The following is a 27058-nucleotide window of genomic DNA, read 5'->3' on the forward strand; positions in this document are numbered from 1 at the left end:
TGTGTCTCCTGCCCTCTGTAAGTGTCTGTGTCTGCATATGTTTAATTACCAACCCCCGCCCTCCCTCTGGAGCACCCCTCAATGCCATACCACCATATCATTACACTGTGGCTGCAATTTAAACTTCACTCACACACAGGCACGCATGCATACACGCACCCGCGCTCACACACACACACACACACACACACACACGCCAACGTGCGCTGGCTGAAGACTGCTGAGCTGCTGTTGCGTCTTTATTCCAGCCTAACTCTGAACCCCTCACGCCGGAGCCCACACGGACAAAGACAGGGAGACGGGGAGGAAGACGAAACGGGAACTTCAAATCGTGTAGTGCTCCGGCGCAACACATCACGACTGATCCACAGCTACATCTGGTGTTCGAACTGTTATTGTTTGAGCCAAACAAACCACTTATAAACACAAGGCCTCTGCCTTGTGAGGCTCATATTTAGGCCCTTCTGTAAACAGCAAAGCACAGAATGAATCAATTAAAAGGGCATTACGCTGTTCCTGTTTATTTAAAACATGTTTACACTATACGGGCCCTACCGCCTGTCTGCATGATTGCCTGGAACTTCACATCCCTCCTCCTCCTCCTTCTCCTCCTCTTCCTCCTCTTTCTCCTCCTGCCACCCCTCGACAGGCCTGGTCACGGCCAAGGTATACCAAACACGTCCTCACACACAAACACGTGCGCGCGCATGCACACACGCATACACGCACGCACGCACGCACGCATGCTGGGCATAGATTACAAACACATTTGTTATGTCGAAGAGAGCTTGGGGTAAATATTGATCTCGTTCTTCCTCTGTTTCAGTGAGAGATGATTAGAAGGAGCAAGCTGGAGCAACAAACCCGGCGCAGCCAGCAATCACATCACATGGAACACATATAAATACACGGAGCAGCAAAAGAAGTCAAGGCTTCACAGAGCATGCTCTGTTTGAGAACAGGGCTCGGGATGGAAAGTGCTTATGTAAGTAAATGAACATGACAGCGGATTGTTAATAACGATTTTTACATCTCCGAGGGAAAATGTTGGGAAGCGTTGCGACATCTCAAAACCCCTTTCATGCATGGTCTGCAGAGACCGAAACATCATTAGCTGCGCTAACAGCTAAATCTCACAGGCCCTTCCAACTGCTTGAGTTTAAGTATTCAAATCAAATGGTCGAGAAACGACGTAGAAAAAACGCCGTAGCATGAAAAAAAAAAGTATGTTGGTGTTATTTGAATTCATTTGTTTTGATTTTTCTTGTGTCTTCAGAAGGGGTGTGGACAAATGTTGAGGGGACTGTATTACCAAAGACACTCACATTTGATTACTTTTAACCTGTGGAAAAGTAACGGTAATAAACCAAAAAAACAGATGCTGCCACCACCATCCTTTACTGTGTTCTATTGGTGTCGTAGTGTGTACCAAATACAACATATGAAACTGCAGCCTGAAAGATCAAATTTAGTCTTATTAGACCATAACGGTCAAATAAAACCAGTCTAGTAGATTTCTTCTTGAATTCTGGTAATGGGAGTGCATTACACTGACTGATACCTTTGTTTGATAGATCTTTTATATGCCTTTTCTCACATTAGTATGAAAATAACACCTCTCCTAACTTTTGTTACTAGTTTTAATTTCTCTTAGCCGAGGTTGAAAAACTGAGATCCAGCATTGCTGCATTTCACTTTGCTCCCACACTTATCTGTTACAAATTGTCACACATCTTTTTTCAATTGATAGAAACAATCAAAGATTGAGCAAGAAACGTTAAAAAAGCAGTAATATTGATAGCAGAAGGTACTTTACTATGTCTACATTGGAAATCTTCTTCTTTTTTTTTTCTTTTGTTTTGTTCGACATGAAACCTCCTTCTCTGTGACACAGAGCCAGTAAATGTGAGAGAAGTTAAACAGGCTCCTTCTCCTCCTCTGTGGGTGTGAGAGCAGTGTGTGGGCCCAGATAGGAGCTGATAGCCCAGATAACATGATCTCGCTGTGCCAGCTCCTGACCTGAGTGTGAAGGTGAGACCGCTGGAGGAAGAGAAAACATGCCGAAGGAACAAAAGTCTGATCTCATGATCTGGTCATGCTGGTTTGTGTGTGCGTGTGCGTGCGTGCGTGTGTGTGCATATGTGCACAGCTTGGGTGGCCAGAGGATGAGCGCCCATTGTTGCAGGAATTCAATAGAGCTGATTAGCAAAGAAAAGTGTTTGTGTGTGGCTAAAACATGCACTGGCATGTGTGTTTGTGAGGCAGGGGGTGGTGTATGTGTTTCTACCTTCGCACTGGGTGCAGCACAAAAGAATGGAGGAATTAGCTGTGCAGCGAAGGAGAAAGCAGACATTCAGGGAGACATACATACCACACAGTTTGGAGGAAGTCAGGCTGCTTATCTTCTCATCTAAAGCAATTTTGTTGCAGTAACACAACTGCTTTGCTGATGTACAGCGCTGTGCAAATGTTTCAACTTCCCTGATGTTTCCGTGAACCTTCAGCGTTCTCCTCAACCGGATCACTTCGGATACGATGTGGAGTCACTCAGAGCTCTGCTTTAGGGCCAACACTGGTCCTGCTTTACGCACTTGCTTTTCAGAAATAATAAAGAAATTCAACGTCTCTCAGCGCAGTAACACACAATTAACGTCCAGTTGTAATCACTTAAAATCTGAAGACATTGTGTTTAATCGTTGCTACTGACAGCATGACTTCAGAAATCATTCTAAGAAACTGAACGCTTTTGTTTGATCAGCCTACATGTCTCCATGTGGTTTCTTTAACTTTAGATTTTTTTTTTTTCTAGAGTGAGAATCTTGGCGCCAAAACAAGAGATTATCATCCGTGCTTTTATTTGTTCTCATTTAGATTACTGTAACAGATGTGAATCTCTCTAAATAGAAAGGCTCTTGATTGTCTCCAGATGGTGTGAAATACTATATACCAACTCTCCTGACTGGAAATAATATAAGAACATACCTGGCTCATGACCTGCTCTCTGCTGATTACTTGTCAATTTGGGAATTAATTTAAAAATCTTGGTATTAACTTTTGGGGGATACCAGACACTGTTGCTTGTCTGTTGCTCTGACTCGTTTTAAAAAGCTGTGGATGTTACTCTTGTTAAGCAGCAACATTTCAAATGAGGAATACTCGTCTTTACACTGTGTTGACAATTTTGATTCTATAAAGCAAAAACAACAAAAACAAAGTTTTCTTCATTTGAAATTATTTTTTATCTATATATTTTTGTTTTCCCTTATTGTATTTTTTACATTTTGAGGTGAATTACTATGTGATTTAAAAAAAAAATATGAATGGTGTAATATAAACAAGCATTATGTGCTTTCTTTTAAACATCTTCAGTTTTGTCCCATTTGAACCACTCTGTCTGGGTGCCTCCATTTCATTTTCCTGTGTTTTGTTTTTCTAATACAAGGAACAAATTGACTATTTGGAGATGTGTGTTTAATATTAAGACACATCACCCCTTTGTTGACAATGCTAACAAAAGTCAGCTGTGGTTTTTTTTTTTTTTTTTTTTTTTTGAAAGGAAAATGCTTTTCCAATTCTGCCTAACGTTGGATTACAGCTGCTCCCACTTATTTGCTCAAGGCCCCTGTGGTCATTGTCTTTGTTTTATCTTGTTAAATGTTTAACTTGGGGTGAGAATATGTAAAACATCTGACTAATAGAAAACAGCCAGGTTGCTGCATGACAGAATAACCAAATTGTTGATAATACCAACATGTCAAAAAGGATTATCCTATACATCTGCGGGCCTAATCACACACTTTGTCTTTGCAAAAAGTATTCAGGAAATATGAACTTTTTCACCTATTTTCCTAATATGTTGTTCGTATTTTATGTGATGGTCCAACACAAAGCACCTTATGGAGCCACTTTTTGCTTACACTACAAAACTTTTGAAGTATGTCTTAACTAGCTTTACACATTTTAAGAATGATTTTGTTTTCAGTCAGATTGGATATGCAGAGTATTTGAAGTATTTGAAGTTTACTCTTAAATATTTGATTGGTGAAGCCTTCGACATGGTCATTTAAGGATTGTCCTGTATTTAGCTCTGCCCATCTTCTCACCCACTCCAACAAACTTCCCGGGTTCCTTCAGGAGAAACGCAGCCACACCGCATAATACAGTCATAGCCATGTTTCGCAGTGCTAATACGGGGTAATGAGCTGTAATAGTTTTTTCTGCCGTGTTCCTTGGTTTTCATGATGTTGTTTGTTCACTAATGCTCTCTAACAAACCTCAAAGGCCTTCACAGATCAGCTGCATTTATACCAAGGAACAAAAGAACATAGATGAGGTCTATTTATTGTTTTCATGTGGTGACTTGTGAAGACAAAGTTCAACAATTGGTTGAACTTTGAAGTTTTGCAAAGCATATAACGCTGTAACTTCACATTTATGCGCCACATTGTGTGGTCCTTCGCAGAAAGGAACTCATTAAGGTTTGTAGATGCATCATAATAAAAGGTGAGCAATCGATTATATTTTAACTTGGCCTGTAGATATACTTTCAGCAACATTTAAGTATTTTATAGCTATTGCTAAATGTGTCTAAACAAAATTAAGCCATAAAGGCTTCGTCTCACCCACGAACAATAACTCTGTTTTTTTTTTTTTTCCACTCAGTCATGACATTAATGGACTTCACCATAACTTTCCCCATCGAAAGCATTTTTCATTAATGCATCGCATATTCTTAACATTTCTGCGTGAGCTATGTGCAAGTCAACGTTTCACTTTCACTGTGCCGTATTGTTAGCTTAAATTGCAATAGTGTGTGCAAACTGTTTTGGTTGAGATGTAAATGGACATGAAAGCGACTTCAAAGGACTGAGGTATCAGATTCAGACATAGGCTGCTTTGCCTGAGCTGACAAACGAGGAGCCGTTATGTGGAAAGCACAGGAATTTACAGGGTCTACCTTTCATCTACACAGGTGGGCTTGTGTGTATGCGTGAGTGTATCTTGTGCATAAGAAGGCACAGAGGGGAGGAAATGCTTAATTATGCCCATCAGATCCCAAAACAGAAAGATGACTAGACTTTTGGGCATAAAACATAAATCTGGTTGGTGTTTCACAAGTTAAGATATGATTTTAGAGACTGGGGCACATAAATGAGTCTTAGCCTTAAGCTTCAATAGATTATATTGAAGGTTATAATGCTTGAGGTTGCATTGCATGTTTGAAAAACAAAAAAAAACAAACAAAAAAAAAACAGTAACAGTAAGAAGACTCTCTGTGTCAGGGATCAAAAGTGATCCCAGATCCTTTCTGTGGCAGAGATTTAATGCTTAGTGGAGATGTTTCATGTTACTTTGCACTGTACAGAAACACACTATGTAAGATGGATATAGAACAAACAAAAACATAAAATGTTGTCCGTAGCAACAGCACTGTGTCATGAAAAGCTGTAACATTTTGCCAAATAGCTTTTGTTTCCATGCAAAATACACAATTTCACCTCATGCATATGGAGTGGGATTACTGCGCATTCTATTCCAAAGCAAGAGAGGAAGAAACAAGTTTCAAATTTTGTTTATCTCACATTAACTGTTAATTGCTAATTCAAATTATAATTTGTTGTACCTGTTCTCACTCCACAGAAAGTGAAGAAGGTGGAGTATTGAGCTGTGCAAGCAAAAAGACGCTTTAAGATTTAGTTTATACCTGTGAATCGCTTAGCTAATGTTTAGTTGCATAAACACCGTTTCCTGTAGCTGTTTCACATGTGGTACATAGATAGAATCAACCAACCTTTGGCAACTGTGAACATTTATTCTAGCCCAAAATGATATGATTGCATTTCACAATTACTTTGCATTACTTGGCGTTGCCTCAGAAACAATGTTTGATGTCATGCTTTATGTTCTCTATTAGACGGCGGTCCTTGATTTATACTTTTCACCACATAACATTCTCTTGTTGGTCTGGAACCACGATTCTGCTCACTCACTTGTGTGCTTGGGATCACTGACTCTTTTTAAACAACATTTTCAAATGCAACTCCTCTTCGGCATGAGGCGACAGTTCACATTGTTCCGTGATCCCTTGTATGTAATAAATAGGTCTAATGTTATAGTTTATATATATATATATATATATATATATATATATATATATATATATATATATATATATATATATATATATATATATAAAATCTCCAAAGCATGGAAATGCAAAAAAATGCCTCAGTCACCACATGTCATTGTACTGTGGATTGAACTCAGAATCTTGGGGGGATTGTTTGATGAAATGTTGATCCTCCAGACCCAAAAAGAACAAATCCCTGTGATTGATCCATTAAATGTTGCATCGTTTCTCTTCAGGGCAGACAGTGTATTCTTTGGCATATTGTAATGCAGAACATTTTTTTGATTCCTGTAATTTTTTTTCACTTGACTGATTGAGCTACCCCCAGTACATTAAATGATGCAGAAAACGTCATGACTATTTTGCCCATTTGTTTTCTTTCTTTCATTCTTTTTTTTTTTTTAACCAAAAACAGTTATTATAAGAAGGGCTCAATTGCTACAATGCCAAAAACGATTTTTTTGTGGAGAAGTGTTCCAATTCCAATAGTTTTTGACATGCAATTTTTAATCAAATACATTTAAAAATAGTTTATAGTTATAATAGTCTTTTATATTTAAAATGGTATTTTCTCTCAGGAGTCACTCACTCTTGTGTGATGGATGCTGCCTGTTATTTGGACGTTATCGTTTGAAAATCTGTCTTCATCCTGAGTAAAGTTAATACTCATAACAAAAAACTGTATAATTTCCATACTATGAAATTCAATTGAGTAACTTTTAATTGTGGAATAGTATAAGTCAAATAAGGAAACTCTACTAAATGAAATCACCGATTGCTGCGTTTAATAATGTGCACTTATGGTGAGATTAGATTACACCCGTGTAATCTCTGAAGGCAAATTGAACATTGGATTTCATTTAGGCAACATAAGAGTAATGCAGGCAGAAGAGAAATGCATAGCACAATTTTTAGATTTCTAGTATGTCAAATGCTACGAATATTTAGCATTTGTGCATTCATGCATCATGTTGCATTTATTTCCTTACACAATTTTTGTGTTGGTTTCTCACAATCAGCTTGAAAGCTGAATCCCTGTAGAGCCATTAAAACAAAGTGCCTCGATAAGAGACTAACCAGCAAACACTGATAAATCGAACTGCTTGTGATAACAGCGCTGACCCACGACATCACAAAGGGCAACCGACAAGAAAGCAGTTTTTCATTCAATTTATTTTGTTAGTTTAATTTCTATAGCAGGTGAGGGAACATAACGGTCACATATGGGTTCTCTTGAGCATAGTTTTCAGAAATCACAGTGTTTCAGACATGGACATGAACATCTTAAAAAAATGACAATGAAGAAGAAAGGGCCAAGAGGAAACTTAAAAACACGATGTCACTTTTTCCTACACAACTTCTCCTTCATGGTCCTCCAATTGCCCCCTTTGATTCGCACACACGCACACACACACACGCAAACACGCACACATTCACACAATGTGTTGTCATCCCCTCCCCCCAGTCCCCAAAAAGGCAAACAAAACAAAACAATAAAACAAAACCTCAGGAACAAATAGATATATTTATATATAATATATATTTACTCTTTAAAAATAGAACTTCGGTCTAGATACTAACATCTGTACAAACTACAAAAATAAAAATTTTAATATAAATAATTTATATGGCATGACATTAACATCTTTCTTGAAATAAACTACAAACCACCGCGAGAGCCCCTTGCTCTCGACCCCCATCCCTCATCAGAGTCTGACGCGGTCTGCTCGAACTGGAAAGCGGTGCTTTTGCTTCATAATTCCCCAACTGCAGTAGCTAGACGACTCAACTTTCATATTTACAAAGAGTAAGAAAACGGAAGAAGCTGCCGCTTGAAACATGACAAAGACAATAGATCCGCATGTTTATCCCTGCAGTTTAAACTGGCAGTGACGAGACCAATACTGAACGACTGAAGCCTTGTTCTCAGTCCAAGAGGGGGAAGCAAAACGAGTAGAAAGTGAGTCGAAACGAGTTGAGGCACCAAGGTCGACTAAACCAGTTCAGAGTCAAAACAACATGACACTGTTGCTACTCAAAAAGGGGGGAAGAATCAAATAAAAATAACTCCCTTTGCATTTTTAAAATTCCCTTTTCGACGAGGCGAACAACACTTTTTCGACAAAGTGACTAAACCCTCACCTCCCACCCTCACAAAAAAAAAAAAAAAAAAAAAACATAAACAAGCTTACACAAACTGCTGAAAAAATTAACATAAGTTATCGGAGCTCCTTCAAGTAGATTAAAACTGCAGAGGATGTTGAGACAAAGTTGGAGTTAGGAGCGTTGCTTTCCAGCACGACGGCTAAATGATTCAAAAGGTTTTAGAGCCTAAACGGAGAACATAATACTGACCTTTAATTGCTGGGATAATGAGAAAAAGGGGGGACACACTGAAGGCACAATGGTTACTGCTGTTAGGAAACAGTATCTGCTGTGTAATTCCCGGCAACCTGTGACAAAGAACTTGGACCCAACAGATTGTTTATGACGAAGTATTTCATAGTATAATACTGTGAAAAATAAAAAAATAAAATAAAAAAAGAGGAGGGAAGGGGTGTGGGATAGGTTGGGGGACTGCACTTATTAAGACAAATTGCCTGAAAAGAAATCGGAAATGTAGCAGCAAGAAAAAAACAACAACAAAATAACACAAATAGAAATAAACACTGACCATGTACGTTCAATACTCTAATACCTTAATAAAATCTCACTTTTTGTGAAAACACATAGAACATTTCTTATTCTATACAAAGTGGGACGGAAAACGAATCCACATCCCCACATGAAAATAATCTTTTACATCTTACATAAGAGTATACCCAAGTTATACAGTACTCTTTTAAATAGCTTCCCTCTTTTTTTAGTATTAAAATATATATACTCATAGATTTATATAACTCTTAAAACAAGTAATTTCATTTTTTCATGTTCTTGATGTGAATCTTCTCTGTTTTTTGTTTCTTTTTGTTGTTTTTTTCATGTGAAGTCTATGTACAGTTAAGAGTTTGAGACACAGTGAGGAGGTCGAGGTGCTTCTGGGATCCAGAGACTCACAGTGAGAGAGTCTCTAGCAATCTTTAGATGCCTGGATCCTCTGCCCACCTGCAGCACACAGGAGGAAACAGCAAACAGTCAGCAAATAAAGCTCTCATTTCAAAACGTCTCATAGATTTGCTAAAAAGGTCAGCAGAGGAACCCGGCTCACCTTGTGACTTGCCGAGTTGATATTCCGCCTGGACCTGCGTCGCCTCCAAGTCTAGGAGCTCTAGAGAGTCTCTGTTGCACGAAGAGTATTTTGTTTTGTCGCCACAAGTCCTTCTAGCAGCTTCAAAACAGTCCGACTCGCTGTCCATGTCAAAACCTTCATGCATGTAGCCTTGATAGGCGGTCCCCGGTAAAGTCGGGTGCACGGCCACCGTAACGGAGGCCGTAGCAGTCACCATGGTGACGGGGCCCCCAGCGGGACCTTGTTGCATTGGCAGGGAAGAGTTGCTGTGACCGCAGCTCGGCCCTTTAGTCCTGTTTGGCTGAGGCCCTCTGCTGTTCTGCAGCCTGGGGCCACTGTGACAAGTCCTCCCAGGAAAATGAGCTTTGTCGCTGGGTAAGCGTTGAGGCGACTGATCCTGCAGTCTCTGGAGATCGCTCTGCTGCTCACGCTTGTTTCCGTCCCAGCATGTCACCTGGGAGCCGACAGGTGGTTGCAGACTGTGGTTGGATTCACATAACGGTTCAACCCTCCCGCCGACTGCGTTTTCCCTAAAGGGCTTCAGCACCTAAAACAAATGCAACATTTGTATGTTACACACGAGTACAAATACAAGCTTAAAGAGGAGTTACACATACATCTTTGAAGATTCGTGCGCTCGTGGTGCTTACCGTTAGTTTGGGGAAGCTTGGGTTCTTGCTGGCTTCCACCAGTATGTGAGACGTTGTGGAAGGAGCGGTCGCTTGGTGCGACGCTTGGTACGCGCTCCTGTCACAGTACTTATAGTCCTCCTCCCCGATCCCAGAGGTCGTCGTCACCTCGGAGTAGTATTCCGAGTCCGACGACTCGGAAAACGCTTGCTGCCGCGGCGAGCGCGGATGGTTGTGGGCTGTGAAGTATCCGTGGTGGGCCATCGGAGGAGGCAGCGGCGGCTCGGGAGAAGGTGTCGGCAGGCAGCTGGCGCTGTCAACCGGGGTGACTTCAGCTGGAGGGCCCAGCATGGAGAGGAGGACTGGGAGGAGAACTAAGCCATTCAGCATCCCCAAAACAGTCAGAATGGCGAGGACGGCAAAGAAATACCTGCGAGATGAACAGATGTAGAGCTTTGATTAGATCAAAAAGAGAAATATAATTAACAATTTTCAGCTCATGTAGTCCTTATAAATCCTTGTGGAGCAAGAAATTAGTGAACACACCTCAGCTACGGGATTGTGCTTACAAAGGAATAAAAAAAAAAATGCAACAAATAGCTAACTGTAGTATCAGTGAGGTGTTAAAGCGAAGTAAGACGAAACACAAAAATCTAGGTTGCTATTTTAATGTAAACTTCTATATATTAAGACATTTCTGAGAGAGAGAGCGAGAGTCATTCCTCGGATAACAGCACAGTTGCTTTTTTTCTACCTTTGTTTCCTTCTAAGCTTTCAACTTCTGTCACTCGTGGAACAAACACTGTTGGCAGGCTTTCAGAAATCTCAGAGCAAAGGTAAGGATTCACAAGGAAAAACACAAACACAGCTGTTTTTGTAATGCTAGCCGGGCTAACATGTATAAAGTATTTCATTATTTTATCTTTATTTAAAAAAAAACAAAAAAAACTGTAAAACCTTATTTTACTTGGACAAACGTTGCGTGCTGTCGCACGTCATTATTTAGCCAGACTTTTGATAACTCTAAGTAATTTCATTTGAAATCAATAATTTTATTAATCTAATCAGTTGAGTTTTTCCTTGACTCTTATACAAAAATGAGCAAGACCACATAGCTTAAAACCACGTGATCACTGTGTGCATGACTTACACACACACACACACACACACACACGCACAGCTGCTGTACATGAGGAAGAAAAGTAGCTCAGGGAAGGAAGGCTGGGAAAACCCAATGCTTGTGTATCAAAGGAGTTGGGAGAGAGGCTAATCTGACTCCCCACTCAGCTTAAACATGCTTTGATGCCTCTTGTGCTGCTTCTGCACAACTTTCTCCTCTCGCTCTGTTTTTCTTCTTTTTTTTTTTTTTTGCAGCTCCCACTGCATGCGTGCTTGTTTTGTGCATGTGTGCGTGCATCTCGACGGAGCTCCGGGGAGGCCAGGGGTGGAGGCACGCCACAAGAAAGAGCTCCCCCGAGCAAATTAGAGAGGACTCCACTTAAACACTAACAGAAAACGCGAAGGGAGAGAGACGGTAAGATGCTTTAAGTCTGCTAAGCCAGACTTTAGGAGGTGAAAGAAATGAGGGGGAAAAAATAATGAAGTTGGCACGAGGTGAAGGGAGAAAAAAAAAAAAAAACAACAAAAAAAGAAGGAAAGCAGTGGAGTTGTTATGGAAAGACGCTTCTTCATAATCGCTTGAAATGATTATTACTGCTATTCAACAAGTAAAGTCCTCGTTTTTTTCTTCTTCTTCTCAGGAAAGATTAAAAACCTCAAATAAAACCAAAATCATATTAGACCATTGAAGTCTGAAGCTAGCTATTATGGAATTCAAAATACCACAGCGGGCTCCTTTATGTGACACTTTTTACTTTACTTACAGACAAAAAGAGACAACTAGACCCCCCACTCCCCCCCATCAGTCACTGTCAGGAATTTAGTGGCTTACACAAACTAATCTTTTCCAGTTGTGGTCAGGCCTGGAAAGGGATTCATGTACATACATGAAGGTATATGTGTTTCTGTTTGTAAAAAAAAATAAAAAATAAAAAAAAAGAGAGAGAGAGAGAAACTGGTGAGAAGAGTCTCTATTCATGCTTGTTTGTGTATTCAGCACATTACAAGGCCAGAAGATGTTTACACCAGCATGTTTATGCTGCTCCCCAGCTAGCCTGCTTTGCCTCACCCCATTTGCCCAAATACAACTGCAGCTAAACAAGACCTCCAACGGAGCCTCGGCCCGTCTGCCTCACCCCTTCCCGTCCTCTGGCCATATGTTGCACGCCAACCACTTTCTAGTGATTTTTTCCCCCTTTTCTTTTAGTTTTCTCGGATTTGCTTATAACTTCAGTTCTCCATCTCTGTGGAGGTTCCCTTTACTATATTTGAACCACCCATAAGAACCACACATCCGTGCAAGTCAGCTAACCCTCCCAAGACTCCCACTCCCTGCCTCTCCTTCTGCTTCTGTATGAGTTTCTTCAGAAAAACTGGCTGTTTTTATGTCACGGAGGCCTGTTGCAGTCTGTGAGCTCAAGGTTGTGGTTTCGGGTTTGGGCCGAGACCACGTTCTGCTGAAAAACATGGAGCTATTCAGCTTTTTTTTTCCACTTAGCCCATGAAGTGCAAGAAAGAAAGAAAAAAAAGAAAGAAAGAAAGAAAGAAAAAGGACGCATTACGACGCACATGCACAAGATTTACACTTCACTCGCAAGACACGCACAGGCACTGAGAACAGAGACGGAAGGAGCAGTCTCTGTTGGTGGGCTGCATAACATCTGACTGGCTGACCAGTTCAAATTTAGCTCCAGTTTTTATTACGGCATCCGACATGGAAGGGAAAGAATGCCAAATGGATGATAGGAATTTTTACAGATTCCCCAAGTGTGTGTGTGTGTGTGTGTGTCAGAGAGAGAGAGAGACACACACAGAGCGAGGGAGTCAGAGAGAGACACCACCCAGTGGGCAGCAGAAAGCTTCCATGTTTACAAGCAGCTGCTACACAACACTGATGTTTTCCCCATTTGTTGCATTCTGAAGTTGGGGATCTGTGTGTGTGTGTGTGTGTGTGTGTGTGTGTGTGTGTGTGTGTGTGTGTGTGTGTGTCCTCCTGGAGTGACAGAACCAGCTGTGTAGTAGACACTGTCTGCATGCATGTGTGTGTGTGAAGAAATATAGAGGAAAACACTTCCACCTGCATCAAGCCCTTAGCTCCCAACCCAAGAAAGCTTCCCTTTGCAAGCCAGTTAGGAGAAACAAAAACACCCGCATCCATCTCACCTCATGATGAAGTCAAACTCTGATCCCGCCAGCATGAGAACACCCAGCAACGTGGAGATTGCGCCATCAACCACTGGGGCGAACATGTGTTCCAGTGCCACCGCTGAGCGCTTGTTTCTGTTGCCAATCGCTGTCAGGAAGCCCTGTGGCCAAAAAAAAAAAAAAAAAAAAAAAAAAGAGGGAAAGGGAGGGAAGAGGAAGAAGTTGGAAATCTTTCCAATCATCCAAAATGTGTTTGTGGCGGGCAAAGCTTGGCAGACTACAAAACTGCTGGATTACTGCGCTTAACATCACACTGTGCTACAATAAAAGTCTGCCAGCATAAGGGAGGAAGCCAAAATAAATCCTTAATCACAAACATTTCACCTTCATTACTTTCCATTTAACAAATAAAACTACAGGAGTCTCTGCTTTGAACTGATGTGGGCTTTGTGGAGAACAAATTAAAGGCCCGGCCTTTCAGTATTTCTTCCATCTTTTTTATTTTACAGGTTTCAAGCAAAACGAGCGTTTCACCGATAGCCGCTGCGGACTGAAGACCTACCAGGGCAATGTGAACCGTAAACTCCACGCCGATGCCCACCGATGCGATCAGGATGACCACGGGAATGGCACTGAGCTTGATGCCAATCAGGCCCATGATGCCAAACAACTCCACCGTCATCATGGCCAAGATAAACACCTGAAACGCACACACAAAGAAAAGTTATGACTCTGGTGTGGAAGAAAATTAAGAATGAGGGAACAGAATAAGAAACAAACAAAAAAATGGCCTTGAAAGAGGTAATTATCAGTAATTTTGTAATTCGTCATTTGCCTGGCTTGACCGTTTTCGTACACTCATGCTACAAAACTGTGACCCTGTACTCGTATTCAAATTTCTAGCTCTGGGCAAATGACTCAGAGTACTTCAAATCTTTTATGACCATTGAACACAACAGTCTACCAGTTCACGCTAACTGTACAGCTATCGGATGTGGAAAGTTTTGCTATAGGAGGAAGACTCAAAGTCAACTAATTCTGCAAAGTGTTTGAATATAAAGTCATAGAAATGTTTGAAGCCATACTAAAAGAAAAATAAAATCCTCCAGGCTGCAAGAGAGCAAGAGAGAGCAAGACTAACAGGAGAGCTGAACAAAGCACAGTACTTGGTCTGTTCCTTCAGAGCTTTTAAACTCTGTATGTTGCAGAATTTGTTAGATTAAGAAACATCAGCATTGTAGAAATCTCAAGAGTTGAGGTGAGGATCTGCATTCTTTAGGAGGTACATACAGTAATGCTATATATATATATATTTTTTTTTTATTATTGCAAAACCCCACTGTCACACACCCAGTTTGACACAAACTCAGCTCCTAATATAAAGAATCACTAGAAAAAAACAACTAAATGTCAAAGATTCACAGAAACGGAGGAAACTGGATGTATCCCTATATGAAAATAGATTAAAAAAAAGAAAAAAAAAGAATAGACATATGCCTGGTAAGATGGAGCGTTTGATCCCAGCATGAGTCTCGAGCTTAGGCAGAGGTACAGTGGAAATGATAAAAGCATTTTTATTGCTCAACCGCACACAGGCAAGAAGGATTTGTCACCTGCTGGCATCATACTTGCCTGCCAATCTCAATCAGAGCTACTAAAGCAATGCCTTTTAAATATAACATACTATCTACAGACAAACCCAATTGTTGCCTTACGGAGTTCATCACCATACGTGTTTTTAATGTATGTGTGTGCATGTATTAGGGATGTTTCTCTCCAAATCACATGAAGATGCGCCCATATATATATATATATATATATATATATATATATATATATATATATATATATATATATATATATATATATATATATATTTTCTGATGGATGACTTGAGCAGGCCAAGGTTAGGTTACAACTGGACCGATCTGCTCTCTTCCTGTGTCTCTCCTTCTCCCTTTGACCAAAACAGCAAGTGGGCTTGAAGTACAGGCTTCAGGAGGCTAAAGGCTGTTTTGACTGTTTTGCATTTCCTTTTTTTTTTTTTTCTGAGGCGAAGCAAACCTATGCTAGAATGACAATGTCTCTGTGTGTGAGAGAGTGACCCTCTGCAGAGACAAACAAGGGCCCCTAGACAGCGTTGGCGAGCTATGCTGAGAGGAGTGAAAAGAAAGAAAAATGAAGAGTGGAGGAAGGAAGATGGTAATGATCTTTAGGACAGAACTGGGAAATGGCAGAATGGATGAGTGATGGAAAGACGAGGCAAATAAGCGGTGGAGGGGCAGGACTTACAATGATGCCAGCCGTCCAGGGGTTGAGCAGGAGAATGGCGCATACCAGGAAGGTACAGGCCAGCACAACGCTAATTGACAGCAGGAACCAGTGACGGAGGCCGATGTACTGTTCCCAGAACAGGAAGGGGTAACCGTTAGGGTAGTTGAGCACGCCCTTGCGGCTGAACTCATCACAAATGGCACGCACGCTCTCGATGGCCTCCACGAAGTCACTAGCCTGCCGAAGGCCGTTCAGGTAGAAGGGAAACTGAGCGAACTCCAGGGGTTCCGCTGAGGGGACTGAACAGAGGAAAAGATTATTTTGTCGTCTCTACTGAGAGACGTACGTGCAAAAAATTACTCGTTTTAAAAAAAATAAATAAATTAAATAAAACACTTACTGCGCAGATTTTCTCCTGTGGTGTCATACTTGTCATGATTCCACTCTCTGGGGTGAGGGTAGAAGTTGGCCTGGGACGCGGCATAGCCCAGGGGATCATTACTGACCCACACGGTCAGGTAAATGTAAAACACCTCCGGGGGGATCAAACCCTCGGCATCCACCAGCCGGCGAGAAGTCAGCTAAAGAAAGATCCATGCATTAATTTTCCCCGGGGCAACAGGCTAGACCAGGACAGTGACATCTGGTTATCAGTTTTGAGGTACCTGGCTGCGGTTGAAAGGCTCTTTCTTGGAGCCTGTCTGGATGAGCAGCTTGTACGCCAGAGCTCCATCTTCGGTGCCATTCCTGTAGCTGTCAGCTGTAATCCGGCCCGTCTGCCAGTCAGCATCAAAAGCAGCCTGGAGACCTACGCGTGAGGTAAAAACACACAAAAAGGAAGAATTATTGTGGATATTACTTGGAAATGCCTTGATTCTTATAACCATAAAAGCAGAAAGTTTTTCCAGATGTTTCTCTTTGTATGAGGTGACAGTGAAAATGTGAAAGCTCATGTTTCCTCCCCCCCCCCCCCCCCACAGTTGGCCCTGATTGACCTGTTAACTATTACTTCCTCTTGACTGGGCCTTTGACACGTTATAACCTAAGGACACCCACACACACACAAATGTACACATGCATGCAAAGATAACCCATGACCTCAACCTATCGACTACGCCACCCATGAGTCCAGGTGGAGGGGGGTGGATAGTATGACTGAACTTTCGCTCACCCTTTGCAAATTCTCAACCCCACTCCCTCTGCTCACCGCAAGACGACTTTAGTAAAGCAAAAAGTGGAAGAATTGGTTTATTTTTGTCTTTTTCTGGTCAGCGAAAGCGAAAAATCTAAGAGCTAACATGTCGTAATGATGACAATACACTAGAGTATTCTGTAAAAGTGTAACTACAGGTTGTATATTTTTAGCATCAGCAAGGTGCATAAAAATAAAGTCAGATATATCACACCGACGTAAAGTGTCTGCGGTTCATTCAGGCTGGAAGAAAGCGAGAGAGACCGATACTTCAACAGAAAACAGGAAGGAAATATAAAACACGTGAACAAGTACAACAAAGATGCTCTATGTTATCCTTTTAAACTTTCAACTGGTGAATATTAAGGAACAATTTTAAATTGGACATGTTGGCAGCTTACAAACATTGACGCTAGCAACTCCAATTATGCTAATCGCTAACACAAGATGCTAAATTGCATCATTAATTTATCCTTATTTTGTTTCAAATATTATTAAGCCCCTAATTTATAGCAAACCTTCTCTCACTCGTGTGGTGTGACTTTAGTTATGGTCCTTATATTAAAGGTAAAGACCCCTCACAGATGAAAGACCTTTGATTATCTTCTATTATAATTCTGTAAGAGCAATCTGAATTGGAAGAGTTGGAAACAACAGGCTGAGGTTTCACAAAAACTGGTGATAAGAAATCAGCCACAAAATGTTGCACTTATAAAATAGACCCAACTACAAGAAAAAAAAAAGTTTTTTTCATTTAAAGAAAACTTCAAGAGGCTGGGGAAAGTTTATTTTTAAAAAAAACTATAAGCTCTTTACCGTTCAGCCAGTCCTGGAAGTAGTGCAGCCACATGCGGGGCAGCTTGTTGTCGCCGTCTCGGACTACGTATTTGACAGAGTTGAAGGCGTTGTGCAGCTGAATCAGCAGCCTCTGAGATCGGGCGTAGTCGAACCCGTCCATCGTCACTAAGTACATGTTGTAGAAGGAGAAGTACTTGAACTGCGCATCGATGAAGTCGTACTCCTTGGTGTCGCGGGGCACGATGTCTGTCAGGTAGAGGCCGTCATGCACCATGGTGGTCCCGTACAGCCCGAGGCTGAGAAGTCCCAGGAAGAGAACCACCACTGCGACTTTGCTCTTGGGCTTCAGGAGCAGGGGGGCGTACTTTTCCCGGGCGAACTTGGACAGGTTCCAGTGAAGGAAGGGGAGCGGGACGCACTCCTTCCCTGATTTGGAGTCTTCCACCTGGGCTAGGAGGTCCCGTGTGGAGCTGGAGGTCGGGGTGAAGAGCTGGGAGCCGTAGTGTTCTGGCACAGAGGTGCTGGTTGGGGAAGGTGATGCAGCTAGGGAGAATAAAATATAGATATCAAATGTTAGAGTGTTTTGTATTAAATATGACTAATCCTTTCCTATATTGTGACTCCAAATGATTCATGTACCCTGAGTCTGTGCGGTGGGGCAGACAATGATGGAGGGAGAGCTTGTGGAGATCTGCGAAGTCGGTGGCAGAATTGTGACGATATGCTGACCCGCTGCGTCGCACTGCGTGAACGCTTGCACGGTTGTGGTGATTTGGGTGCTGGTGGTAATTGTCGGCCCTGCAGCATACTGGTGCGCATGCGCCGTCCCCGCCCCGGGCGCCTGAGACTGCTCGCTGGCTTCCGACAGCTCATGCGGCGAGAGGTGAATAACGCGGTCAGCGCACGGGCTGTACAGGCAGCAGAGGATGTCCAAGCGTTTGTCCTCGCGCCGGTGGAGGTCCAAGCTGAGGATGGCAGGGAAGATGAGCAGCACCATGGCAAAATTAAACACCACCACAATGGCTGCCTGGGGAAGGAGAGGGAGAGAGAGAGAGAGACAAGAGGAAAAACAAAGTGAGAAGAGAGCAAAATTACAGATCCATAATCGCAGCTGGGTTAAGTCAAAACTTCTTTTTTTTTCAGTATCTTAGAGTACAGCCCAGTAAGTCAAGAAAACCCCTGCTCTAAATCAACAAGCCAGGAGGTTAGAAAGACAGGGCTAAGAGAGGAAGAGCGATTTGAAAGAAAAGAAAGAAGAAGAAAGCACATATATGTTGCGAGTCTGAGCAAAACCATCACCCCCGTTACCAACGCTTCCATCGCCGCCACCCCCCCTCCCTCCCCCCCCTCAGCTCAGGCCCTGGAGCTGACATTCTGTTATGTGGTTTCGAGTGTGAGCACATCTATGCGTGTGTGTTTATCTGTGTGCTTGTGTGTCTCAGACCACCCACAGTTAGTCACAGATCAGAGAAAACCGCTTTGACGGGCCAGTGATATACTGATCCACTACTCCCTCCTCTCTCCGTCTGCTTCTTTAAGTCTGTTCGCAGCCCTTTATGCTCTGAATATTTCATGTTATACACACATGCAAAGACATGCATCTACAAAAAAATAAAAAAAAAATCCAGGCCCTCTAGGTGCAGAGGCAGTAAAACCAGCAACAAAAGCTTTCGTTGCCGTGCATAAGTGTCACTTCTTTTAAGTTTTCTCTTTCATTTGCAAACGAGCTTTGGGCTTCACGGTGCGCGATTGTGCGCTTGCCGCATTTATGTCCTAGCTGGAACATCCCTGTGAGAGTGGAATAAAACAAAAAAAAAAAAAATACCTGCAGAGAGAATGCCCGCAAGGCTGGGATGGGCACCAATGCAGCCATGAAGAACGCAATCATGTTGTTTATGGAAGTCAGAGCCACGCTTGTGCCGGTGCGACGCAAGCAGTCTCCGGTCCGCTCCTTCACGCAAACGCAAAAACACAGATGAGTCAGAAGAGAATAAGAGAGGAGATGAAAAGGGAGGAGGGCAGTGTGGAGGAGATATTTAAAAAGTACCTTAAAGGGGATATTGCTTCCTGCCTCTGTGAAGGAGTGGGCCAACAGAAACATGTCATCCACACCAATCCCCAGTGCCAGGAAGGGAAGCACCTGGGATGGGAAACGCATCCGTGGAGGGCAAAAAGGTCAGAATGAACATTTGAAGAAAGTTGACATCAAATTCTGGGCATTAAATCAAAGGAATTACCGCCCACACATACTTTTAAGATCACATTGTCCTCTGAACCAGTGGTTCCTAAACACTTTTTTTAAAGCCCCCCCCTCCCCCTCCCCCTTTTTGCCACCCATAAAAAGGGACTCATGCAACTACAAAACCCTAAATATTTCTGATTTATCCTAAGACAAAACAGCCCAGAAATTAACTTCTCTGAAACAGTAACAACAACCTTAACTTTTAGTGCCTCAGTCTAGCAATATCTGATACCAAAATTCAGTTTTTTCTTTTAGTTTATGCATGTCTTTTTTCCACATAATGCCTTTTTAATCATAAACGCACCTCAAAAAAATTACACAGTTAACACTTGCAGTAAGGCCATAAAAGCAGCATGTGATGCAATAAAAGTCATCTTAATTTTAAGGTGGATAAATAATGTGCCATCGTCTATCCATCCGTCCATACAGCATAGGGCGTTGTCCTTTGTGTCGTACCTGTGTAGTAGCAGCGTTGAAAGAGAGGCCAAGTAGAGAGCAGAGACCCAGTCCTGCTGCCACCGACAGGGCTACCAGCAGGACCCCCGCCAGTCCGACAGCCCCCTGCGACTTGGCACAGTCCCACCTGAGCATCGTCACACAGGCGTAGGCCAACTAGGGAGAAGACATGCTGTGTAAACACCATAACCCTTCGCTTAAACTCCTCTCCTCATAAAAGCACTCCGATTTCACTAGGCAATCACCATGAGCAAGTATCCTCCAGCGACTCTGATGACACTGACGTCAGAGAAGGACTTCATGATGTCGTTGAGGGTGGTTGTGGAGAAGGCATGGATAGACTGACTGGAATTGCCAGGGATGCTCTGGTGGACGACCTGTAAGGAAGTAACTAGTTGTCAAAACATGCTTTGCGGAACACAAGCGAAGAAAATCCGGGGAGGAAAAAAGTTTAAAAAAAAAAGACCAATCTATCTTTTTGAAGTATGTCTTGAAAGTGAGCATGAATGTGTTTTTACATGTGGCAGCATGTGTGTGCGTCCACACATAAGTATGACAACTGAGGAGTAATGAGCACAGATGCCAGAGGTTAGGAGGTCAAAGGTGAAAAGGATGGGATCGCACGGTTCAGGCAGCCACTCTCTGCACACTCCTCACCACGCACGGACACAAAGTTTTCTGAGAATCTACCGGCGCACGCGAAAGTCGCCGTTCGCCATCTCAAAACAGATCTGCTCCTGTTGTTTAACGCGTCAAAGAGGAGGTCGTGCGTCTCGGTCAGTTTACATTGGGAGTTTGTTATCCACCCCCACTTCTCCCCACCACCCTCTCAGCGGTGGGTGTCGGCTATCATAGCAACAGCTTGTTCCTATAACTAGGGCTCTGACAGAGAGAGATGACTGCCCTGCTGCACACACATGCACACGGAAACCTGGTGCCCTGTTCACTTCATTCAGGGAGCCGAAGACTGATGGAATTCGAATACTGCATAGTGTGTGTGTGTGTGTGTGTGTGTGGGTGTGCGCGTGTGTGTGGGTGTGTGTACGCGGAGAACAACATTGCATAGGAAGAGTAAAACACCTAAAAAAATAAAACATTTTATGTTTCATTAAACGTTGTAACAATTATATGGCTTTAGGAATAACGGCGAGTTCACACCTGCACAAACTTCCTCTGCCAGGACTCGAGGATGGCGGTGGCCTTTTCCTCATTCCAGTTGATGTCGTGGATCTCGTAGTCGTCCTTGAAGTGTTCATAGAGCTGCTTGGGACTCATCAACAGGAACATGGACTGGAGGGCCTCCGCACTGCACGGGCATGCAAACAATGGATTAGCCGGGTGTTGAGCATCATCACCCGCTTCGAAGTGACATCACCTAAAGTACCCATCTCGGAAGCTGAACAATGAGTGTAATCGTATATTTGAGACAAAAACATTTAAGACTGTATCAAGAGAACACAGTGGAGTTTGGCAAAGGAGATGTCTCACACAATCAATGGACTAAACTCTAAATTGTGATTGGTAAAACAGGAGCAGATTAAGTCGGCATTAAGAAGAGATTCTTTAAAAAAAAAAACAAAAAAAAAAACAAGGCAAAAGCAAACCAGTGTGAATCTCAAATCTGCCGTCTGACCTGGTGCAGTACCTTAATTTGTGCTGAAATGCCTTAATAAATCCAGTGGAGCGGCTGTTTCCAAATGCTTTTGACCTCACAATCCCCAAAAGAAGAGTGCTGGAGACGACCGGCTCATTATTTATGGTCGAGGCAAACAACAAAGTCACAAGCCAGGTGAGCTAGGGTAAAAGGACCCTCCAAAACAACTCAAACAACTATTATATTACTCCTTTTTATTCATTTATGACTACTGGAAATGTTTTTTACAATTATGGCAGAAGATATGCTTTAAAAATCTTGTTAAAAATTGATTTAGTATCTAGAAGTCATACATAGACCCTACACTGGTGTTTCATGACCTGCTGTGGGTCCAACTTTGGAAACTAGTAAAAGGACTTGGGTCAGCACCAGCCAATACGTTTTTCTCCTTCTTCTTTACTTCTTTCATGCAAAAAAAAAAAAGGCGTTGTAATCCACGAGACTTCATTTGAATGTCAATTATCTTTAACTAGCCTACCAAACATTCGGTTTATTTATGAACCCCATTTGTCTCGGTATGTCTGGGTTAAGCTCCAGTCTGCTGTGTTATTCTTTCTCCTTGCAAATCTGCACACCTTAGCAGGGCATCCTGGCTGCTTTTGACACGCCCTCCCAGGATGAGCTCCTCCTGCCAGTGCATGAACTTCTGACTGAAGCCGTGGCATCCGCCCTGGAGACGCCCGGCAATGTCTGGACTCTGAAAAGAAGGAAAATTACAGGCCTTAGAAAAGTGATGCTCTGCCACTACAATCGTATATGACGCCTACATTAGCAATTTGGAAGCATGAGCTCACTTCTTCCTGCTCCTTATTGGGGGCACTGAGAGGGCAGTCTGGGTCGGATGGGTCGAGGCACGGCCTGTCCATGTAGGCGTGTCCCACCTGAAGAAAAAAAAATTAAAAGGCAGCATTAAAGCCTTGGTGTCTGTGAAAGGTGCTGATAGTTTACAGGTTCTCTTTTTTTGTGTGTTTTGTTTGCTCAACCCAAAAAAAAAAAAAAAAAAGATGAATCCCTGTGGTGCCCCAGAAGAGACTTTACCCTGAGCAGAGAACCACACTACCCATGTTCAAAACAGTTTCTAAGTAAACAAGCAAGTCTTCCCTTCAGTAAGTTACTGTGTGTTTCAATGTCTTACCTGGGCTTTGTCCAGCATCTCTTTAAAACCTTCCAGGGATGTGTACTGGCCCAGTTCTTCCATCAGCTTGACAGGATCTAAGTTCATCCACTGGATATCTGGCATGCCCCTGCAAAGCAAAAAAAAAAAAAAAAAAAACCCTGACTTTTAATGGTCAACTATCCAGACCCGTTTCACTGTAAAATCCTAACTTCAAGAGCAAACCCCGAACCCATCTCCTTTGCTTTACACGCTAATCTTTATTGCGAGCAGGAAAACGCCTAATCTGGTCTGTGCTCTTGCTCCTCTGCTGCACGGGGGCCACGCAGGAGGCGAGCTGCAGATACAGGATAAAATAGCGTTTATTATCCTGTTTCACGCTGCCACAATGCCCGGGAAAAAAAAAAAAAAAAAAACAGGCACGGTGGCTGCCTGCTCACTTTCATTCCTCAGTGCCCTGCACCGAGTCATAACAATTACCTCTGCCTCGCAAACATCTTGATAAAGAGGAAAAAGTGAGGAAGAGGAAAAATAGATTCAGGGACGAGCAAGAAGGCAGGAGCACCCCCACCGTTTGCACAACACAATATTTGTGGATATTTCCACTCAGTTATCTTGTTTGCTAACTTTTATTGAACGCAAAACTAACACATTTAATAGTTTCTTTCCCCCTCCCCACCCCCCGCTTAAAATTATATTAGGCCTTAAATATATTTAACACCTAATAAAGTTTTCTTCAGAAGTCAGAGATCTTCAGAAATAATAATCCTTCGTTGTTGACTCGTTTTGTGCCTTTGTTCTGTCATTTGGAATGATAGAGAGAATCATCAGGAAAATAAATAATAATAATAATAATAATAATAATAAAAAAGAATTTGGGTTCAAGATTTGATCTTCCTCCAATGGCTCCTGAGGTCCTCTCCTATTCCCACATACCAGGCTCCCATTTTGCTGCTGGTTGCAAAGACACTCCTTTATCAGCTACTTTTTGCTTGACTGAACCAGCCCTGGGCTCTTTTGTTTTTTCATAGATTGCTGTTTTTTTGTTCTTCAAAGTTTTTTTTTTTTTTTTTGCACCCCCTTCTTCACCCTCTTTCCCAATCTGTCTCCCTCTGATTTTGTTCTTTCTCCTATCTAGTGCTCTGTGTTTTGTCTCTTTTTCTTTTTTTTTTTTTTCATTAAACACGTCTGAACCAGAAGTCAAACAAAAGCATCGCCACCGCGTGACCATTCCTGATTTTCTTCAGCTCTGCACAGAGCACGAGTAATAAACACTTAATAAACAACAACAGATGTCGCAAACATCGTGTGGATTTACAGCAACGCTTGGAAGATGTGTGAATCATCAAAGACCCCACTTCTCCCACTCTGGTGCGATCACACGAGCCAACTGGGAGATGCTAAAGGATGGGAAACTTTGTGTTTGTTTCTGTATGCACCGGCTTGTCATGCAACACGGCGCTGTCAGCGCCGACGGATGCATAAACAAAATATTTCTTTGCGTAGAAACATCTGCTGCGATCTAAACATTCTTTTTCCAAAGTACGCACTCAATTAAAATATCACTCCTGATGACAAAAAGAAGAGAGAGAGAGAGAGAAAAGAGAAAAAGAGAGAGATCCCTTTCAGCAACTCTATTTCTCAAGAGAACTTTGTTCCACAAAAAAGAAAAAGGGACTGAAAAAAAAAGAAAAGAAAAAACTTGAATCTGCGAATACGCCCAGACTCCACTGTTAACTGTCTTGTAGCCTCTCTCCATCCTTCTCGGGGGACTTGAGGTTTGAATACTGCCCATTTTATTTGTTGGACAACTTGGGAGCTGGGAGCCCAGGGCATTACCATGAGAATGCCGAGTGTTAGCCGTGAGCTGACAAAGCCACCCCTCCACCACCGCCGCCGCCGCCGCCGCCCCCACCTCCCTCCTCCTCTGGGGCCCCTGCACTGATGGACACTCACTCGTAAACTGAAAGAATGCTTACCATTGTCTGACCCAAAGGGCTCCCCTGCCACCGCCACCACCACCACCACCACCACTGCCACCGCCTCCCCGCCCTCTGCACTACCAGCCCACCACCCAGTTGCCGCTCCAGCCATCTCCTCTCCCTTGTTTCGCCGCATCCCTCCCTAACCTTTTTCTCTTTGAATTTCTCTGTCAGAACACCCTCTCTCCCTCCCGTTCTCCTCCTTCCCCTCTCCGGACCCGAAAAGAACTCTATTACTGCCTAACGCTGTCAGTCACAGCACCCACTGACAGACCGCTCAAAGCCCAACTGTATGTCTCCATCCTGCAAGTTGTGGACTTCTTGTTAGATCGGATGGAGCTCACAGAGACAGCCAGAGTCTTTCTATCATGCGTGTTTTTGTTGGGTCAGATATTCTGAGACTTACGGTAAGTAGGCAGAACCTCCTTGTAGCTTGGCCCCTTCCCAGAAGCAGTCCAGTGGGGTGATTATCATACACGGGAACAGCTTGTCAATCATCTTAGATCGAGAAATAAGGAGGAGGAAACAATTAAAACCAAAACAAGTGAGAAATGTGCGCTTGAAGGAATGAAGCAGACTCGTCAGCTTACCCTTTCAATCATGACGTTTTCTATAATAGGAATTCCTGATTTGTAGCATATTTTATTGAGATCCCACGATCTGTGAGAGACGAAAAATAATTCAAAGTTAGCTTTTCTTTCTTTATTCTGTTTTTTCTTTTCTTCTTTTTTTTTTTTACAACGGATTCATGCAAATATGAGGAAAACCCTCCACTCACTTTCCAAACAGCGACACCTGCACCTTGCTGGCCGACAGTGCCGCCTCCATGTGAACCAGCAAAGCCTCCTGCGTCAAAATGTTGGTGCCCTCTTCTTTGGGTGTCTGGATGAGCATCTGTGAGGTAAACACCGACTCCTCTCCCTGCTTCTCTCTGGTGTAGCGAAGCTCTGTGCTCACCCGACTGCCAGCTAGAAAGAAACAGAAAGAAACAAATTGCTTGATATTCTTCAAGGATTTAAAAAAGCGCACAATTGCAGCCTATTGCGGGTTTTTTTTTTTCATACTATACGCACACACTTACTCAAGAACACACACACCCACACACACATGAATATATATGTATTGACCAACGCCCTTGGCCTTCACCAGTGTTGGTTTTGAAGGCACTTCACACAAGGCAGCGTCTGGCCAAGAGAAATGACTAATACGGCTCCTCATTGGTTCCTTCTGTGAAACAGATGTGCCCTGAGTTAGTAAGACCAGGCTTCTGATGCCCCGAAAAACCGTCTACCTTAGCTCTTGCAGCAGCAAATAGGGACTCAAACATTCTGTACCAGCAGGAAAAATACAAAATAAAATAAAATCCTTATCAGCATATGGCTTGCTTTTCTTGATAAAATTCAAGACTGACTGCATGAAAATGCCCTTCTTCTGAGTAGTAAGGAGCCCAAAAGACAAAAGACTACAACGGTACACCAGAAGATAAAGAAAGTTGAACACATTTAAGAGAAAAATAAGCTGTGATGAGCAAGAAAAATTTTAGAAGGAGCAAAACACACAGAGAGAAGAAAAGTAGAGCTATGCTGTGCTGTGTGGTAGACCCCAGCCCCCTAATTACAGGAGGTTGCCCTGAAAAGAGTTTGCCAGCCGGGGGGATCTGCGCCTGTGCCAAGTGGACATGAAACATGCCGCGCTGGATCACAGAGAGCCTGTCTGACCCTCTCGCTGTCCCACTACATGACAACCCCGGAGAGAGAAAGACAAGGAGGGGAGGCGGGGTGAGAGAGGGAAAAAAAAAAAAACGGGACGAGGAAGAGAAGTTTGGAAACAGAGGCTATCAGCATCTTAAATGAGGTTTTTTTTTTTCACTCTTTTACTCACTTCCACTGCGCTTCCCTCATTTATGGCTTCACTCTATTGTTAAGCATCTCTATCTCTTTTCCTTTTAACATAAACTGATTTGCTATATCTTTCCATCTGTCTAGTTTTTGTGTCTTTTTTCTCTCTCTCTCTCTCTCTCTCTCTCTCTCTCTCTCTCTCTCTCTCGCTCCCCCCCCCTCCCCCCCCCCGCCCCCCCCCCCCCCCCCCCCCCCC

At 42.8% G+C, this 27058-nt stretch overlaps 1 protein-coding gene and 1 long non-coding RNA gene across 4 annotated transcripts in view; one reads left to right on the top strand and one right to left on the bottom strand.

The window, feature by feature from the left end:
* The first annotated feature begins 604 nt into the window (after window positions 1-604).
* On the top strand, window positions 605-13848 carry LOC106948977 (uncharacterized). 3 transcript variants are annotated; one of them, XR_001425298.1, is made up of 4 exons: window positions 605-666; window positions 827-985; window positions 10760-11522; window positions 13762-13848. It is a non-coding gene; the product is annotated as an uncharacterized LOC106948977 (long non-coding RNA). The 3 variants fall into 3 exon arrangements; XR_001425297.1 differs by lacking the exon at window positions 605-666 and having other exon boundaries at window positions 721-985; window positions 10760-10824; window positions 11363-11522; XR_001425296.1 differs by lacking the exon at window positions 605-666 and having other exon boundaries at window positions 721-985.
* ptch2 (patched 2) overlaps window positions 7286-27058 on the bottom strand; it is a 32746-nt gene continuing 12973 nt past the window's right edge. Inside the window, exons 3-23 of the mRNA XM_015034897.1 lie at window positions 25743-25932; window positions 25555-25624; window positions 25371-25462; window positions 23004-23112; window positions 22663-22749; window positions 22444-22565; window positions 21373-21520; window positions 20460-20591; window positions 20215-20370; window positions 19564-19656; window positions 19342-19467; window positions 18156-18543; window positions 17535-18059; window positions 16192-16334; window positions 15927-16107; window positions 15545-15825; window positions 13815-13952; window positions 13271-13413; window positions 10010-10418; window positions 9339-9906; window positions 7286-9235 (exon numbers count right to left, since the gene is read on the bottom strand). Coding sequence (XP_014890383.1) covers window positions 9201-9235; window positions 9339-9906; window positions 10010-10418; window positions 13271-13413; window positions 13815-13952; window positions 15545-15825; window positions 15927-16107; window positions 16192-16334; window positions 17535-18059; window positions 18156-18543; window positions 19342-19467; window positions 19564-19656; window positions 20215-20370; window positions 20460-20591; window positions 21373-21520; window positions 22444-22565; window positions 22663-22749; window positions 23004-23112; window positions 25371-25462; window positions 25555-25624; window positions 25743-25932 — 4136 coding nt within the window. The 3' untranslated portion in view covers window positions 7286-9200. The remainder of the gene's footprint in view (window positions 9236-9338; window positions 9907-10009; window positions 10419-13270; window positions 13414-13814; window positions 13953-15544; window positions 15826-15926; window positions 16108-16191; window positions 16335-17534; window positions 18060-18155; window positions 18544-19341; window positions 19468-19563; window positions 19657-20214; window positions 20371-20459; window positions 20592-21372; window positions 21521-22443; window positions 22566-22662; window positions 22750-23003; window positions 23113-25370; window positions 25463-25554; window positions 25625-25742; window positions 25933-27058) is intronic.

The sequence above is a fragment of the Poecilia latipinna genome, unplaced genomic scaffold (genome assembly GCF_001443285.1).
Source record: "Poecilia latipinna isolate Pla-1442-1.1 unplaced genomic scaffold, P_latipinna-1.0 Scaffold316, whole genome shotgun sequence".
In the NCBI taxonomy this organism is placed as follows: domain Eukaryota; kingdom Metazoa; phylum Chordata; class Actinopteri; order Cyprinodontiformes; family Poeciliidae; genus Poecilia; species Poecilia latipinna.